General features: G+C 41.2%; 1 protein-coding gene across 1 annotated transcript in view; it reads left to right on the plus strand.

Moving 5' to 3' along the window:
• KIAA1217 (KIAA1217 ortholog) overlaps window positions 1-18,103 on the plus strand; it is a 187,883-nt gene that overhangs the window by 115,865 nt on the left and 53,915 nt on the right. Inside the window, 1 exon segment of the mRNA XM_030008522.2 lies at window positions 16,511-17,343. Within this exon segment, the coding sequence (XP_029864382.1) occupies window positions 16,511-17,343 (833 nt within the window).

Consider the following 18,103-nt stretch of genomic DNA (forward strand, 5'->3'; position numbering starts at 1 on the left):
GTTTTGGTACCACAGTCCCTAGAACCCAAGTAAAGTTAGAAGCAGTGGTTTTTCTTCTTCAAACCTGCCATTCACTTGTCATTCAGGACCTTAGCTTTCCCAACAAGTTTTTCACAAAACCAAAATGTGATACTTCATGATCGTGACCCAAATCCTCTCCTCTCCACTGAGTCTTCACTTCAGTATATTATTAGTTACCTGCCTCTAGATAAGCCTAATGAATACTAAAGAGAATTAATTCTGTCCCTATCTTTCTTTTAACAAAGAGGAGTTAACCAGTACCTGGTGTCTAGGAGAACACAGCTACATATCTGAGGACCTTGGTTCTTCTCCATATTGGATTGTACTTTTTCTAATAAGGGCTCTGGAAAACTAATCAGACTTCTGAAAATATGAGCAGTAAAAATATCTTTTCTTGGATACATGTTAAGATTTGGGGTTAAAAAAAGCCTCAGTTGGCAAAAGCAAGACAGTTACAAATATCAGCAGGCAACAGGACTCCATGAGAAATGACGTGATGCTGAAATAATTTTTTGTGTGAATATATGCCTTCCTTACATCATTGCATATTAGAACTCCATGTGACTAAGTGCAAAGACTGAGAAGGTGTGTTGGGTAAAGGGCTACTATAGATATCTTGAACTTGGGATAAACTAGGTTGTTTACTTCAGTCATGCTGACCAATTCATATATTTTTTTAGATAGAAGGAAGTAAAATGAAAAGAAAATGTAGGGCTCAAACAGTATAGGAAGAAATTTGTGAGCTAAGATGACTCTTAACTGAGGCACTGATAGCACCTCTAATATTGCAAAAGAGGTACTTACAACTGCAAATACTGCTGGGCCTTATAGCTATGAGGTGCCATGCAGCTTGGACACTTATGTTGCAAAATCCAGTTGTATATAAGGCTTCCGTGACCATTTCTCCTGCTGATAGTGCTGACTTCAAAATGCAGCACAGCAACTTATTTCTTCTGATTTTCTATGTCCTTATATTGGAAGAACAGCTGGCTACAGGTGTAAACATGCTGCTCAGGTCTTTTAACCATCAGCTGTGTTTTATAACATTTTTATATTATTTACGTCCTAACCTATTCCATATATCTGTAATAGAAATTGTATTTTGACTCAGTTCTTTGGTAATGCCAGATGAGACCAAGGGTTTCCTTTATGTTCATTTAACCATACCAACTTGTTCAGTTTTATTTGGCTTCAGTGCAGTGAGAAGAGATACAAATATGGAACAAAAATAAGAGCTGAGTCGTTAGTACAGCGAGTCAGAAAGCCATGCATTTATTTTGATTTATGAGTGCAGTTACTAACAATATTTCTTTTTTTAAAGAGCAGAAATCTGATATACAGCATATTTAAACCAAATAAAAATGCTGATCTGTACCAGAACTGTACATGTTTGAAACTATTCCTTTTTTGGAAAAAAAAGGGATGACCCCATCAGTTCAGTGGTGCCCTGAGGAAGTGCTGAAATTGAGACTGGTCTGAAGGGTTTGGCTCCCTGCATTGGTGGAGGCTGTCTATGTTATGTACATGATGTGCTTGATCTCTTCAAGTAGAATGGGGAGAGGGGAGGAAATGCTTGCTGCATCTTCATGAATTACATGACTCCTGTTTGTTCTCAGAAAAGTCTACCTAAAAAAGCAGCTGCGGAAAAGCAAAAGAAACAAACAGTTGGTTTGAATGCAGCACTAGTTATGAGGGGTGTCGTAATGTTAACTTAAAAAAAAAAAAAATCAGTAACAGCTTTTATATGTTCAGTCCAAACAGTCTAGTAGCTTATGGGATGGGTGGGCCATGCTATACTGATGAGATAAACGTGGATATTGGCAAACCAATGATGTAATTATGTAAATCCAACCTTTTTAGGATTGAAATGTGTTATGTTTCAGTGTGTTTATATTTTTGTCATTTGTGATAACACCCTGAAAAATCTTGGCTGAAATGCCAAGAGGTTTCTTAGTGTACTCACCATGCTATTCTGTCTGGAAAGTACACTAAGGCAGCATAGGAAAATCAAGCATGAGAGATTTATTAACGTCTCTCTGCTTAATTGGATAATTTAAACTTTTTTTTTTTAACTCTCACATTCCATTTGTAGGAAATGAAATACACTTGTAAATATGCAGAAATGAGTGCCTGTTCACTGCTCTGGATGATTGTCTTGCCGATCAGGAATAAAGTAATGCAGACTGGTAGCAGGGAGATAGCTCAAACAATGAAATGTTGCCGGGGGAATAAACCTCCACACAGAGGCACTGTGATTTCAGTCAGGCCAATGCAAAATGTGCTACATCTCATGCATCATTTTGCTCAGATTGCCTAAAGCGTGGCTAGACTGGAAGCCCACATGGGACTGCTCTGGGTCAGGCTTTACATGGCCTTGTGCTCCCATCGCTTCCAAGCAGAGTTCACCCAGTGTGTCACCCAAGCTGTCTCATTGACAGCTGATCTGTGACAATGTCAACTAGGGAATGTCAACAGGTTCAGTACAGGTGTAACCAGGCTAGTCCAAATATAAAGCCTGCTCCTCTACCTAGATTTAAGCTGATGCATGTTGTAAGCTCAACATTGTATGGCAAGAAGTGTAATATTGCTTTCCCCTTATCTTTCTGTTGGATTCTTGATTTACACCTGAAAAAAGGTGGTCTTAGTCTAGGAATGGGAAGGGCCATTGGACATTAAGATGGCCAAAGAGCTCTTGATGTGCAAGTGTGCTTGGGGTCATAAGTCTGTGTGGTCAGGGGGTTGATAACATGATGGAATTGATATGGGAAAAAGTTTTCTGACAAGTAAGGGCTGCATGCACATATGACATGTCTCACCACTTGTCAGAGCTTGGTAGTGATTTCATCAAGCCAGAATTTCTCTTGTCCCCCACTAATGACCAGACCTGTACAAAAGGCAACAGCCACCTCAGCATTATCTCTCAGCCCTCAGTCCCACTGCAAGTTGAGTCTCAGAGATGTTGCACTAAGGCCTGACTTGTAGAGAGATGTTATTTTCTGCAATGTCTGAAGGAGATGAAGCTGTTGTGAACCTTAACTACATCTTCAGTGGGAATGGCTAAACTAAATGCTAGGTTTCAAAAGCCATTTGTAGCATTAAAGTGCATCTCAAATATCTTTGCTTTGAATATGAGAGTGGATTGCAAAGGCAAGTAGTTGTCATAGCTTCTTAGCCCATGTCCTCAAGCATTCACGGGTCACCCCAGCTGCCATTTACTTGAAGTGCTCTGCTCACTTCTTTCCTAAAAAACACCCTCATGTTCTGACCACCCCTGGCAAAAGCCCCACAAAACCTCAGAATATTAACCCAAACTAAAGAAGTTTATGTTGGATGTATTTTCTTCTTTCTCTTCCTTCTTCTCCTTCCTTTCTTTCTCTCTCCCTCCCATGCCTGCTATGCTAGGCTACAGCGTTGCAATAAGAAGAACTAATGCAAAATCTTCTAGCCTTGAAGAAAATTTGCATTAGTTCATGTTTTTCCACTCTCGTTCTGTTTTCTCATTCTTCCATTGAATTTTTTGTTGAATTTCCCTTCATATGCTACAGGCTCTTTAACTCCTCTTTTTCTCATCAGTTCCTCACCTCCTAGCTTAAGTCTCCTATTTTTGTTTCTTTGTTATTTATTATCCCTTTCTTGTTTCCCTATTTAGTTCTCAGCACTCCATCTCCAACATTACCCTCTTTCATCTCTGGCCTCTTTCACAAACTCCTATTACTGCCCTTTACCCCGTTTCATTCCCTTTTTGTTTTGTCTTTTTTCCTCTTTCTTCTGTAGTTTTACACTCCAAATTCCCTATTACCTTGCCATAGAATTCTTCTTTACCTACTCTATCTCTTCCCAGTGTCACAGAATCATAGAATCATTTAGTTTGGAAAAGACCTTTAAGATTGAGTCCAAGTCATGAGTTATGTATTAGTTAAATATTAGTTAAATGTTTGGAGCATATGCCTCTTGCTAATTTTTATTAAAATTTCTGCATTACATATGGACTAAGCGGGAAAAACTTCGTGCTACAAACTCAGTCCTCTACATTCAGGCTTTAAAAAGTTTAGGCATAAGTAAATGTGCTAATGGTTGGACAGAGGAAGAGGAGAATGAAAAGTGGAGGTGCTTCTATATTGGTCTGTTGATAAAGAAATAATGTTTATTACCAGCTTCAGGCTAGAGAACCTTAATTCTTAGTTCAGTCATCAAACAGGAACCACAGGCCAGGTTGGATCCACCAAGGTGGATCACAGCAAAGTTCATTGCATGGACTAGTAAGCAGCAGCTGGAATGGAGCTGCCATTATCCCTTCTAGTTATAGTATCTCAGGCTTGACTTATAAAGAAAAAAAAAAGGAAAAAAATAGAAAGAAAAACAGAGCAGGGAGTGAGCTAAATGAAAAGACATATGGGCAGGCTCACTATAGAGAATTAGGAAAAAAGTCTAATCCTTATAAGCTTAGGGTAGAAATTGCTGCCCATTGCAGTCAGTGGCGAGAGGTTGGGAACACCAAAGGGCAGCTTGTCCCACCGGGCTGTAGAGGGAATGAGCTGACTCTGGAGGGTGCCTGGCTGACTGTCTTTTAATGCAACATTAGGTGAGACAAATCCTCAATACAGAGCAACTAATAGTGCCGTCTTAACTTTTGAGAGGTGCTTAATGCATGTATGTCTGCGATACGTACTGTGATACTTTCCTATAGCTAGGAAAATGTCTTTGTTTAAATCAGTACAGAAATGAGGGGGAAGCATGAGGTTTAAATTACAGGGCAGAGAGACAGACTGCAGACCTGACGTAATAGTTCAGTTTTGCAGAACCTTCTTCATGCGACTCCAGTGAGAGTTGGCTATATTTGCTCTAGTAAACTTAAAATAAATTTTTGAGAGGCTGGAGACTCTCCAGCACAGGATTTCCCACTTGTACTTGCTTGCCTTTAATTTTTTAAATCCCTAAAAATCTAGAATTCCTCATTATGTTGCTCTGCCATCACCAAAGGATAGGCCAAAAATGTACTGCTGGTATGCAAAACATATATGTATGTATGTATGTATACATGATGTTAATATACATGTTACAATGAAGCATTGCTCTCCTGGAGCTCAGATGCTCACTTGTATGCTGGTTCAAAGGCCTCGTATACAGGTTGCTCCATACTGCAAACTCCAGCTGTTCTACAGAGTGTGCTTCTTTGACAGCAGTAAAGCTGTAGAGCTGCCTGTCCCCTTTACAGTGGTTCATTCTAGCTAGTAGTTACGTGCTCTGTGGTGTGAGAGGGCTTTTTGTTTGTTTGTTTGCATTTTTTTTAAGAACTAGGGAGTTTGGAATAAGTATAAGAGAACTTTATGGCACTTGTGTCTACTCCAAAGCATATCTGTTTCACTGTGTGCCTTCAGAATCAGTAAACAGAGGGAGTAACAAACAGCATGTGTGTTTAGGAGATGATAGTGTAGTCTGTACATAATCTCAAATCCAGTATGTGTCAGGCAGCCAGAACTGTTCTGTTCCCTCCCTGTTTGTTTAGCTTGGCTTCCCAAATTCAAAGAGCTTCTGTAGGATTTTCAGTCTTCAGGGAAACACCATCCACATCCTTGTAGGTATAAATATGGGCAGTGGGCTGGAGAGCTGGTGTGAGAAAGTTGAAGCCAATTTGAAAGAGTTAGTCAGGGTCATGGAGAGCAGTGTGGAGTGCAGGGTGGCACCAGCACAGCCTGGCTGAGTGCTGGGCTGTGTGTCACCTCGGTGCCTTTGGGAAGGACAGCAACTTGGGCGTCTGTGTTCTGCTCCCCCATTTTTGCCATGGGGAAGCACCTGACACTGAGATCAGGATTGGATATGACCACTTTTTTCTTCCTCTCCTGAATGTTTGGAGGCAAAGCTAGGGGTCAGTCTTTCTCCTTTCATTGCAGAAAGTGGATAACCACACTGAGAGGTTTCTGTCACAGTGCTTGCCTAAGTATAGGGAAGAAAGATGCTGATGGTGGTTCTCCAGCTGCCTTGGAGAGTCTTGTGTATGAGAGGCTGCGGATTTAGGAGATCCTGCGGACAACTCCATACATAGGTCTTTGTCCTCCTACACTGTTGGTTTCTTGGATCAGAATTAGAAGCTGGGTGGGCTATAGGACTGGTGAGGTGGCATGAGACCTCCCTTGGCAAAAAAAGCACCCCCAAAAAACGCAAACCCAACCCCCAAACCCAGGAGAAAATAGTGCTTCTTTTGTAATACAGCTGTAAAAGCCATCATCAGCAAACTGTCTTTCCATTTGGATTCTGCTGGACTGAACTAACTTGTTGCATTTAAGCAAACCCCCATTGACTCCATCACCAGCTTTGCTCCCAAGTGCTGAGAATGAAAACAAGTCCTGAGTTAGTGACAAGCAATCCATCCTGTAAGTGCTTCCCTGTTTTCTGTCAAGGAAATGGTTGTTTACAGCAGTACAAGGCATTAACTGCTTAATTATTTCCATCCATGAAAGTATTATTAAGGGAATAGGAACCAAAAGAGCTGTTATCAGGAACAGAAAGAACTTTGATCAGCAGTCAAGCAATAAGTTACATCTATGCCACATGTGTATACCCCACAGTAGACTTCAAAATATTCTCTGGCTTTATAATTGTGTGTTTTACTCATGTTGTGTCTCTAACATTTTTTCTGCTTAAAAATGAGGAAAGCAAACAGAAAATAAATTAATGTGATGGGCAAATGGATGGAAAGGTCCAACAGACCAACATTGTTAATAACGTAGAAGAAAGTAGGGTGACTGGCGATTTAGCTCAGTGGTAACTTGGGCTTATCATAAACATAGACATTAACACTGATTTTAAAGTAATAAGCTAACCTAAACTTCCAGGCTTGATCTCAGTGAAGCATAGGGTGTTGTGTCTCTTAGGGGCATGCCCCTTGTTTACACAGGGGTTTAAACTGAAAAGGAACTCTTGTTCTGTACAGTACGTTATAAACAAGTATATGGCAAGTAATTAGACATGGGATAATACATGGCAAGTTAGACAAGGCTTGAGGGCTCTGATAAGTAATTGAAATGGAAAGTGATGCTTGAATGGTTTGTATGCATTGTTAGAACCTACAGATTAAATTACAGCCTTGGTAATGATATATCTGTGCAATATTTATGATGTTGTGCCTGATGTATTTTAAAATTAAAAGAAGATTCATTCCTCTCATGAACAACTTTTCGTATGCATCAGATGTACTTGAAGACTCTTGCATATAGTGCCAGATGTATGGAGAACTAGTTATAGTATGTCTGATGTTCTGGGATATACTTTATCATGCTAGAGTCCAATTACTGAAAATGTGCATCCTACCAGCTTGCAATTCATTGCAGAGAAACTGCAGTGAAATATAGTGGTCTTTTTTATCCTGCATATTAGCATAATAATGTGATTTCTCACTGCAGGTTTGTTAGCCTGTAAGGAACAAACATGGGTTGAAGAATATACCCTGCAACTGTTGGAAAGCATGTGTGACATAAAAGTATACTAGGATAATTTGCTTGTACTTTTTACTCTTGATGGTTTTGAGTCTGGTTGGTCAGCAAACCTAAGCAGCTTTTTAACTAGGTCAAGTATATACATCCATTCATTAAAAGGGGATGCTTGACTGGTTAGTTAAACCTGCCAAATATAAACCAGATGCTTCAATGGTAAATACTCCTTTACTCCTATACTGCAAGAAACAAGCCTTGACTGATTAAATTTGAAATAAAAATAAATAGGTTTAACATTGTTTCTGTGCCATAATAATACTTTATCATAGTTCTAGTGCAAATATTTAATAAAAATAATATTTTAAAGTATATTACAGTGAAACTGAAAACTAAATATTGAAGACAAAATGAGTATTTTTTACATTTCTGAAAAGACTGTTTATATTATACTACATATCAATTTTGTGAAGTTCTGGTCAAGACCAATAATGGCATATAAATTTACGATGTACATTACAAATCAGTCTACAAAGCTGGAGGGCTTCTCTGCTGTTGGGCTGGGTGTAGTAAGGGGTGGCACACCTGGATTTTTAGTTTTCGCTACCAGATGTGCTCTGATCTTTGTCCTGTTACTTAAATGCTTTGTGTCAGATTGTCCTTTTGTAGCGGAAATGAATGATGCCTCCCTCACTAATAGCTGAGAGACTGAGAGCAGTACTGTGAAACAGAAATGTTACTCCAGTGAGGTCCCATTATGACTTGTTCTTTACAGCTATATTAGCTCACGGTCATGTGCTTAAATTGTATTTTGATTCATTTGAATGCCAGTCATGATAATACAGGCAATTTTTTACTTGCATAAAACAAAAACAAGCAAAAAAAACCGCAAACCCACAGCAAAAAAACTAACCCCCCCAAACCAGAAGATAACTGCAGGACTGGGAAGTGCTCGCGTCATGAGATTTTCCTCTATGATATTTAAGTGCCATCTCTTTTAGACTGTAAATACTGTATTTTTAAGTAGACATTTTCTATATTCTGTGGTCTTTTGGGGTGAGGGGATGGAAGGGAAGGAAGCATCCTTTCTGTTCTAAGTTGTTTTTGACATTTGCTTTCTCTATTGTGCCCTTTTTAAAAAAAACCAAACCTAATCATAATGGCTAGTGTGGTGTGCTGCAGAGATAACAATGAGATTGATTTATGGGAGCCCCAAAGTTCAGGTTAGCCAAGCAGCTCAGGTGCGTGGTTAATGAGTAGACAGCCTCCTCTACGGGAGGGGCTTGCACTTCCTTCTACCAAATGTCACTACCAATCTGAGTATGTGAAAAGCTTCTAAGGTTTATAAGTGCTGTATTTTTTTCTAGAATTGTATGTACTGGGTTTGCTAAATAATTGGAGGTCTTCACCTATTGCAGAATTAATGTGTATGTGTTTATATTGTTGCCTTTGAAACGCAGTCTTACCTAAACGGAGGTTACTCACTATTTTATTTATGGCTTTCCCCTTTGTGAGTCTCTCTTGTGCTTCTTCCCATAATGTTAGTGTCTTTCTATACATCTTATAGGCACACATTAAAAAATGGTTGAGCGATTGAATCACATAGTGTTGCACAGTTTGTGACTGGGTGACATGCCAAGGAGGTTATTTAGTGACTAATTTCGAAGGGGAGGAGAAATTGCAGGCTTGTCATGTGGAAAAGTACTTCAGTCTATTGAAGCAGCGTTACTTAGATGACCGGGTAAAGCAAGATGGCCTGCCCCTGTTGTGAGCAGGGGGAACAAGGAACATTTTTACTGTTTCAAAACCTTTTCCCAGAAGGCACGGATATACAAAATATTATACTGTAGACTGAGGATTTAGATTCAACGCTGAAAAGAAAAAGTGCTTTATTAGAAGAAGTGGAACCAAATGTTCATCTCACTGCTGTAGCCATACAAGTGATTTCCTTAAATAACAGTAAGTGGCTTTCATTATTTCAAAGCAAAAATCTTATCAAAGTTTGTTTTATTTGTCTGTAGATAACAATATTGTCTAAAAGTGTAATAAGAGTGCTACTGTGTTTAATTGTAGAAACAAATACCCAGAGTAGCATCAGGATAGCTGAAGAAATTATGCCTGAAAGAGCAGACTGTGTAGGATTTGGTCTGAAACTCTCCTCTCTGCTTGTTTGCATAATCCATCTTCAGCATGCACATTGACTTAAAAGCAAGGTGAAGCAATCAAACATTATTTTTGATATTACCATTAAATTTGTTTTGTGGTTAGCTTAGAATTTTATGGATCTGTTTTACATTCAGTAAAAAGTGAACTAGGTATTCTTTGTTCTCCCCATGGGAGCTTTAGGATATGGTATGAATTAAGTTTATTTGTAGTCAGGGATATAAAAGGACATACTGAGACATGTAAAATACCTTGAGGTAAAACATTTGGATTGCTGTAAGGACTGCATTCATGCACAAGTGTGTGTTAAAGATATAGGTATAAAATAAGGGACAATAATGTTAAGAATGTGTTTGATGCTCTATGGCATGGAAAGGGAAGTGATACTGTGGCTCAGCTTCAAGCCAGTGTATGGGCAGTTATAATATGGCATCCTAAAAACTCTGCTCTTGAGGACGAAACAGTGCTTATGCCATGACCTTTGTGTACACCTGCATAACTGGCAGAAAGATATGGAGACTGGACATCGCAGTGATATTGAGTAGTATGGCGACCTGATTAAGATTCACTCAGGATGCCTCCTTTCTGGAAGGTCATGTTTATGTGGTCTTAATTCCACCTCCTAGGATAGTGAACATCATCTTCTGTTTCTCCTATTTTGTTCATGTCAGCTTCTAGCCAGCTGAGCCCGGCAAAAAAAAGTCTATGAACATAGAAACTGGAGGGCTGGGTGGATTCACCATCACTTCCCATCACAGGCTCATCCTAAGGAACCTCTTATATTGTCTCATTGCAGTGTTATTGAGCGAGGGAAAGAAAAACCATAGAATTAAGAACATAAATGGAAGAAGAAAACCCCAGTGATTCGCTTGCCATATCCATATATGTCCAATTCAATATTCTGTTCTGGTGTAATCAATCACTAGAACCAGAAAATTACAGTTTCATAGATGTTCTGAGTTTTTAGCTCAACTGAGTTTTTAGCTCAACTCTTCTTTCACTATAATGCAGAGATTTTACAGCTGGGCATATACCAAAACTGTGCAAAAGGAGATAAAGAACTGAAACCTAGATGCATGCTAAGAATGGGAAGTTAATTATAATAAATGCTGAGATTTCTCAGTGGGTTCTGCAACTCCTTGTCTGGAAAATTATCCAGGAAAAAACAATGGAAATATGTGGGACGTGTTAAGAACTGCTAGCTGGGCCTTGGAGTTCCCCATTCATGGGAAGTTTGAACATTTGAAATCAGTTTTATTTTACCAGCATGTGGTTCCCATAATGAAAAACAATTGTGAACCCTGGCAGCTCCTACAGCCTTGTACGGTGGGGCCAGACTCAGCTGAGGCCAGGTCTCCAACTTAGCCTAGGTTAGCTGTTTCATGGTCTGAACTCTCTCTTGGGCATCAGGGGTCAGTTCTTAGCCAAAATTGCCAAATAAACTTCTAGTCTGGAAGCACTGCTGAGGAGCGATGGACATTGAAACCCCTGGCATGTCTTACTACTTGGTCTAGAAGATCACCCCCAAACTACCAAGTACCCACTCTGCTGAAGAGACCATGGAAGAGCTAGGGTCCCTATCCCAGGGCAGACTCTGACCAAGTTGCCCCAGGTCTATGAATCTGGAAAGCCAAAGCTCTAAAGCACTCCAGGGGCATCTGATAAGAAATAATGTCAGTGTTTGACTGAAATCTACTGGGTGTTTTTTCTCCCAACTTTTGTCTTTACTGATGTTTTTACCAAATGTTTCAGCGCTTTTGGATTAGCATTGTCTACTGAAAGTATTTTTCATTGGAAAGTTCCTGACCAGAAAAAGCTAAAAATTATGCTAATGTGTTTGCAGTTTTCAAGTATGGCACTGGGCAGCTGGAGGAGCCTGCAGCTGCAGCCAGCCTGGTTTTTTTTCTGTAATGACCCACTAGAACAGGGAAATTTATAGGAATTAAAAGGCATACTATGAGAAGGCAATAATAGACAAATGTGACAACGTCTCAGTGATGTCTGATAGCGTAAGGATTTGGCTTCAGACAGATAGTCATGGTGGAGATACTTAAAAAATTTTGTTTTCAGACTGTTTAGCAATTCTGTAATTTTCAAGTGCACTATTTCTTATTGGAAAGTATATTATTTTAGAAATATTAAAACCATATATGATAAGTTTTTTGCAAAAGCAGATTTGTGCTTTTAGCTGTCCAAACCCAACCTGAATGAGGTATCAGTCATGACAGAAGTGGTATCATACAGTGCAACTACTGATTAATCTGAGGTTTTTGCACAACTAGTACAGTAAAGCTGTCGATTTATTTTTATGAGGAAAGAACAAACTAATGGATTGTATTGTTGTTGGATTTGAGGTTCTTTAATTAAGTCTTTCCTGATAGAAAAGTGAAGGATTGCCTCACTTTTTAGAGGATTTTCTTCTGGTGAGCAATTTCCATAAAAGGTCTCTTTACAGACAGATGAATCTATCAGTATTGTATCAGTACTTAGTGTTTCTGTGCCTTTTTCATCAAAGAGTCTCCAAGCTCTCGATAAAATTCTTTGCAGGTGTCCTCTGTTTACTGTTGGGTGAGCCAGCTTGAGGAGCATAGGTGCAGTTTCTTCAGGGAGACGCAGGATGTCAACGGGAGAGTAACAAAAGTAATAGCATCACATGCCTGAGAGGTGATTAATGGAGTCTGCTGAGAACTCCAGGGTGTCTCCGAGAGGGTGTATGGATAAGCTCCATCTAGGGAACATGCTCCATGTAGGTATTTTGGCAGGCTGAAATCCTTGGGGCAAAGCCAGTTGCCGTGTTCTCTGTTGGTGTAGACGAGGCCTGGGAGAGCAATGGGAAGGGCTGCCAGGTCAGAAACTCTGGCCTGCTTTTCCCTTTGCCTGTGTTTTGCTATGAGATGTTAGCAGATAATGGCAGTGAGTCAGGCTGCACCTCCGATATCCAGCTGCGTGGTGAGGTGAAGGGTTGGTGCGGTGCTGATGAATTAGTGGTAGGCTTAGTGCTTACTACTAGCTGGCATTGCCCTGGTGTGTGTACAGGCATGGCTCCCGTGCCCTGTCTGGTGCGTGCCACAGGTGCAAATGATATGTTGAGGCAGCTGGAGAGACAGAAAGAAGGATAGTTTCTTCATTGTGAGATGCTCATGTTGGGACAGACCATGAGAGTGACCTATGAGGCAGGACAGCCCTAACAAATTTAGAATAAAGATCAGCACGGTGTTGTATTGGTCCTGGTGGACAATAAGACAGACTGGATTGTACTGCAGAAATCACCAGCTGTTGAACCACTGAATAGCAGGTTGCTCTTTGCTATCCATAAGGCTTATGATACCACAACTCTGTCCTTTCAGGGGAGTCGTGCTATTTGAGAGGCCAGGAGCTGCCACAAGCTTTGTATTCTGCTGTGTGCAGAGACTCTGGGTCTGCCCATCCTTTATGTGAGCTACCAGGAGCAAGACTCTTTATAAGGTCATCCATTTGGGTGGATGGATAGCTGGTTTGCTACCTTTCTGCATATAGTCATATTCAAAATGCAGCGTTACTGAGTATGCCAACTAGTTTTGAAATAAAGAACATAACTGGTTTTATATTATGTTCACTCTTCAGTATACAAAGACACTCTTCAGTGTCTCTATTGCTCTGTTTTAAAAAAACTCCAAATCTGTATCTTACAGACTTAAGTGCTGTTAGACTGACCAACAACCTCCATAGGAGATTTTTAAACGTGGTGTGATCTTTTTTGCTACAGAAAGTGAAAGATTCTTAGTGATGCCTTTCCCCCTCAAATGTTGTATACAGAAATTGTTGCTAGCTGTTTGCCATATTTTAACCTAAGGTTTGACAAAACAAGTTTTTATTTCAAGGATTACAGTCTACGGGCAGTAAGAACAAGGAAGAGATACGTGCTGAAGAAACCACACCCTCAGGCAACCGTATTACATGGCTGCAGTCGAAATGCACATGATCCTATGCTTGCACTAAAAAACCTTCTTCCTTTTGCCCTCAAAGCAATTGGCTGTGCTACCACCTAGTACTTAGAGGCTCAGATAAGGACAATATCCTCTTTCTTTGTCTCTGAGCCATGCAGTTGAAGTCCAAGAAAGTGGCTCAAGACAGCCTGCACATTTGAGTACATGTTTTCATAGAGCAACATGGGGGTTTTGTGGTGGAGGACAGAAGAAGAAAAACAGCACAGAAAGTGGGGTATATATGAGAGAGAGTAGTGTGCCTTGAATATCACACAAAAGATGTATAGATGAGAAGCAAGAACAGACCATCATTCACATTTTTAAAGTTGCCATTAGCAAAGAATCTGGAGATTTTGGAGAAGAGAGAAAAGTGGAAAGAGAGACAATATCGACCACGTGGCAGAAGACACTGTAATCCAGCCAGTAAGGCTGCCTGGCTCCCGATCACCAGCTCATGTCCCTGCCCGGCCCATATGCCCCGGTGCACCTGCCCTGGGCACCCTGGACTCTGGCTCCGACTGCTCTCCCCTTCTGTGCGCTCCACCCAGGGGCTGAGTCATGGCTTAAAATAGAAAGTGAACTATTCAGGAAGGGGTTGTCTGCCCAGGCGTTTGTGCCCTGCCCAGCCCAATGGGGTCTTGATTCAGGCTGTGCACTCCAAGTGCTGTTTTAAAGCAAAAGTAAATAGCATTATATATGTCAGTACTCAGACACAGGGTTTTGAGCAATAGCTCAGCCCCATATTTGAACTCAGTTCCATCTTAAAGTATGGCAATATCTTAAGGTGGAAAATAGGAATTTTTCTTTGACAGATTTCTTTGACTTACGAGAAATGAATGAGCACACACAGGAATATGAAGTCCAGAAGTTAGGGGAAATTAAACCTGTTGCTTTCAAAGCTTCCCATGGAAATTTTCCCCTCTCTGCAAGGTAACATTGGAATTTTCCTCTCACTGCAACCCAGCCTATCCCACTGTCTATGGTTTCTGTGCCAGATACTATTGCATCTATTGTAGCTCTAGCTGAAGCAACTGAACAGGGCATGGTATCGCTTGTACAGTAGAAACCAAGAAGGATTTTCTTTCTCCAGGCTCTTCTCTCAGTGCAAAACATCTGCAGCTATCCCTGGAGGCCTGATCCCAAAGTCAGTAGGAGTCTTTTTGTTCTGCTGGCCCACGTCCAGAGTCTGAATGCACAATACAGCTCAGTCTGTTGCAGTGTTTCTTCAAGCCAATAGAAAACTATGTTGAATGCCCACTGATAATTTTATTAATACTGTTTAGTTATATTTTACTTTAAATTCCAAACTACAGTAATTCTCTGTGCAAATGAAAAAAATTATCCCATGTTCCCCTTTGGCTTGATGACTTTTGTCTGGCTAATTTATGGCCCATCCTAGCGCGCTCCTTCTTGCTGTTACACACTTATTTATTATTGCTGCTGCCACAATTAGGTTATCTCCTTTCTTCTTTCTGATACCTGATACTCCAGACTTTTGATCTCTGGCCCTGGGGAATGTCATTTGTAATTCCCAAGTGCGGAGCCAGCCGTGATGAGAACAGCTATTGTTTATATACCGCCATTTCAATTTCCTTACCAGTGGAAAAACCTGTGGTGGGGCAGGAATAGAATATAATTTCTTGCCTCATCAGCCATGGATCACTGTAACTGCAATGAATCCAGTCACATTGTCAAAGCAAGGAGTGAGAGGGGAGAAAGACGGTGAAGATTTCAGATCTGCAACTTCCACTGCACATTAGTGTATGCTCTGTAACTTTAGGAACATGTAGTCAGGCTTGGTGATGCTCAGTTTTCTACAATCTCTTGGAAGTGATGGAGAGGGAAGCTGAAATTGCCAACACAAATTTTAGAAGCTGTAATTATTTTCCGTATGTAGTTGGTGGAACCCAGCTGACTCTTTCATCTCCCTGTTTATCCACCTTACCCTAATGGCACCAGAGCAGGCACATGATGCTTGCTAGAGGGAGAATTTATCCCGTCTCTGTCATTGACAATGTTCAGCCATCTAGAGAGGTCATTGCTGGGCAGAGTGAGATGCTACAGTCTCAGAAGCACATGTATCCATTGCAGATTTTGCCAAGGCCTCTGTTAACAAAGCACTAACATGTTGGTATGGAAATTTTCCCTCTCTTTTCCTTGCTTGCTCATTCCTTACTGCTGGCAGTTATTGCTGCTGCTTACAAAACTATGATAAAATGTTTGGTGACTTTCTGAGTGCGTGCTCCACAAACTGTCTGAAGCACTGCTTTGCAATGAAGGAAACCTGTGGCACATGTTTTATAGGGTCAAAATCTTTTCATGCAACTTGACTGTGTTACAGTCAATAAATTCTTGTGTGTGTTGTTCTCCTGTGCTTTGTGTATCCTTTGTGTAATAAAAAGCACATCAAGTTATTAGCAAAGGCTAAATCCTGCGCTGAAGCAAATGACCAATTAGTTGTAGTATTTATTTTTCTTGTCTAAGGACTTTAGGTCTGTTTGTGATGCCAGAGCACCAGCATTTTGTTCCTGGTTTGGAATCAGTGAACTGTAGTCTGCGTGTCTGATCAATAAACTGTTTAAGTCTGTCACTGGCTAGATGTACTTAGAACACCTGGCACTGAAATCCCTAATTTCAGCTTCAGTAGCTGTGAATATCAGATTAGGGTAAGGTGGTATTTGTGTAAGCAAAAGCATTTTCAGAACTCTCATGTTCCTTTAACATGCAGCCCATTTTATTGCTGTTTATAGTTGTTATTTTCTTTAGGCACTGAGATCCCAAAGTGTTTTATTTATGCAGATGACAAATTATTTGGTCTTGAGGGTTTGGGTTTTTTCCCTTTTTTTTCTGTAGACGTCAAGGTTGTCACAACCCACATCAGGTTTTGCTCATTCAGTAATTTTATATCTTACATGTTTTTCCTTTTCTTTCCAGATGCAGAGGGAAGTTGCTTATGCGGGCCGAGATGGCCCAAGTGCTTCCCGCCCGGGATCTGCCACACACCCTCCTCATGCGATGCCTAGCTCCCCACCCTCCACCCCGGTGCCCCACTCCATGCCTCCCTCTCCGTCCAGGATTCCCTACGGCGGGGGCCGGCCCATGGGTGTGCCAGGCAACGCCACCATCCCCAGGGACCGGCTCTCCAGCGTGCCAGCCTCACGCTCGATATCGCCCAGCCCAAGCGCCATTTTGGAGAGACGGGACGTGAAGCCAGATGAGGACATGAGTAACAAAAACCTTGCCCTGATCCGAAATGAAGGTCTGTACGGTGACCCCTACTTGTTTCACGAGGGGAGGATGAGTGTGGCTGCACCCCACTCTGGACACCCCCTCGATGTCCCCGATCACATTGTAGCCTACCATCGCAGTGCCATGAGATCATCAAGCACTTACTGCAACCCCTCTATGCAGCCTGAAATGCTGGAGCAGTCCTTGTACAGACAAAAGTCGCGGAAGTACCCGGAGAGCCATTTGCCCACTCTTGGCTCTAAAACACCTCCTGCCTCACCCCACAGGGTGGCTGACATGAGAATGATCGATATTCATCCTCACCATAGCGCTCACATTCCCCCCCACACCATCCAGCCTGACAGGTCTTCCCCCAGCCGCCAGTCCTTCAAAAAGGAGCCGGGACCGCCTGTGTTCGTGGACGCGAAAGCACGGAGCGCCCTTGGCCTCCCAGGCATGGCTGAGGCAGTGCCGTCTCCAGTCGACAAGCAGGCTTTTGGCTATGGGTCACCTGCGATGCCCAAGGACAAGGAGACAAGGTAAGGCAGGGCCGGGGCTTAATTCATGCAAATGAGAAACGTTCCTAATCTGCACATCTTGTAACACCCAGGGGACAATGTAATGTGCAGGAGGCCGCTGCACTGGGCTGCAGTGTTTATTAGCCGTCTGTCAAGGTAGTTAGTAATTTAGAGGAGATGCGACACCACCCGTTATTAATCTGAAAGTATTGTCAACCCATGATGAATCCCTAGTTATTTTCATTTGTGTAAATTTCAGTCATTGGAAAAAATATAATAAAATAAAATGATTAAGTAGGATTTTTCTTTCCAGACAACCAGATCATGTTACAAGAACAAATGATGTTCTGTTCCCGCTAATAAGGGAATATATTTCACCCCTGTTAAGAATGACACTCTGATATTACAATTTTGGTTCTTTATGGAGTGGAGTTTTTCTCATCTAGTGTTAGGAAATGGGAAGAATTTATCATTACTGTCTTATCTCCTGTAAAACATGAATTTGCATAAAAATAGGACAGTTGTTTATAATAATGTTCCTTGAGGGGAAACTGCTGAGAAGAGCAAGTCTGTCCCAGGGAAGAAATTGAAACACAAATGCTGTTCCCAATGATTTCTCCAGCATCACAGATAGTTGGTGACCTGACTGTTGTTAACTTTTGTGTGCTGACAATGATGACAATGATCTCTCCTGTCTTTTTAAGGACCAGATTTACACAAAGGTCTGTGAAGGCTTCTCCTGCCATAGACCCTGCCCTAGGAGAGAAAAATCGTTACACTG

Source organism: Aquila chrysaetos, chromosome 3 (assembly GCF_900496995.4).
Source record: "Aquila chrysaetos chrysaetos chromosome 3, bAquChr1.4, whole genome shotgun sequence".
Taxonomy (NCBI): Eukaryota; Metazoa; Chordata; class Aves; order Accipitriformes; family Accipitridae; genus Aquila; species Aquila chrysaetos.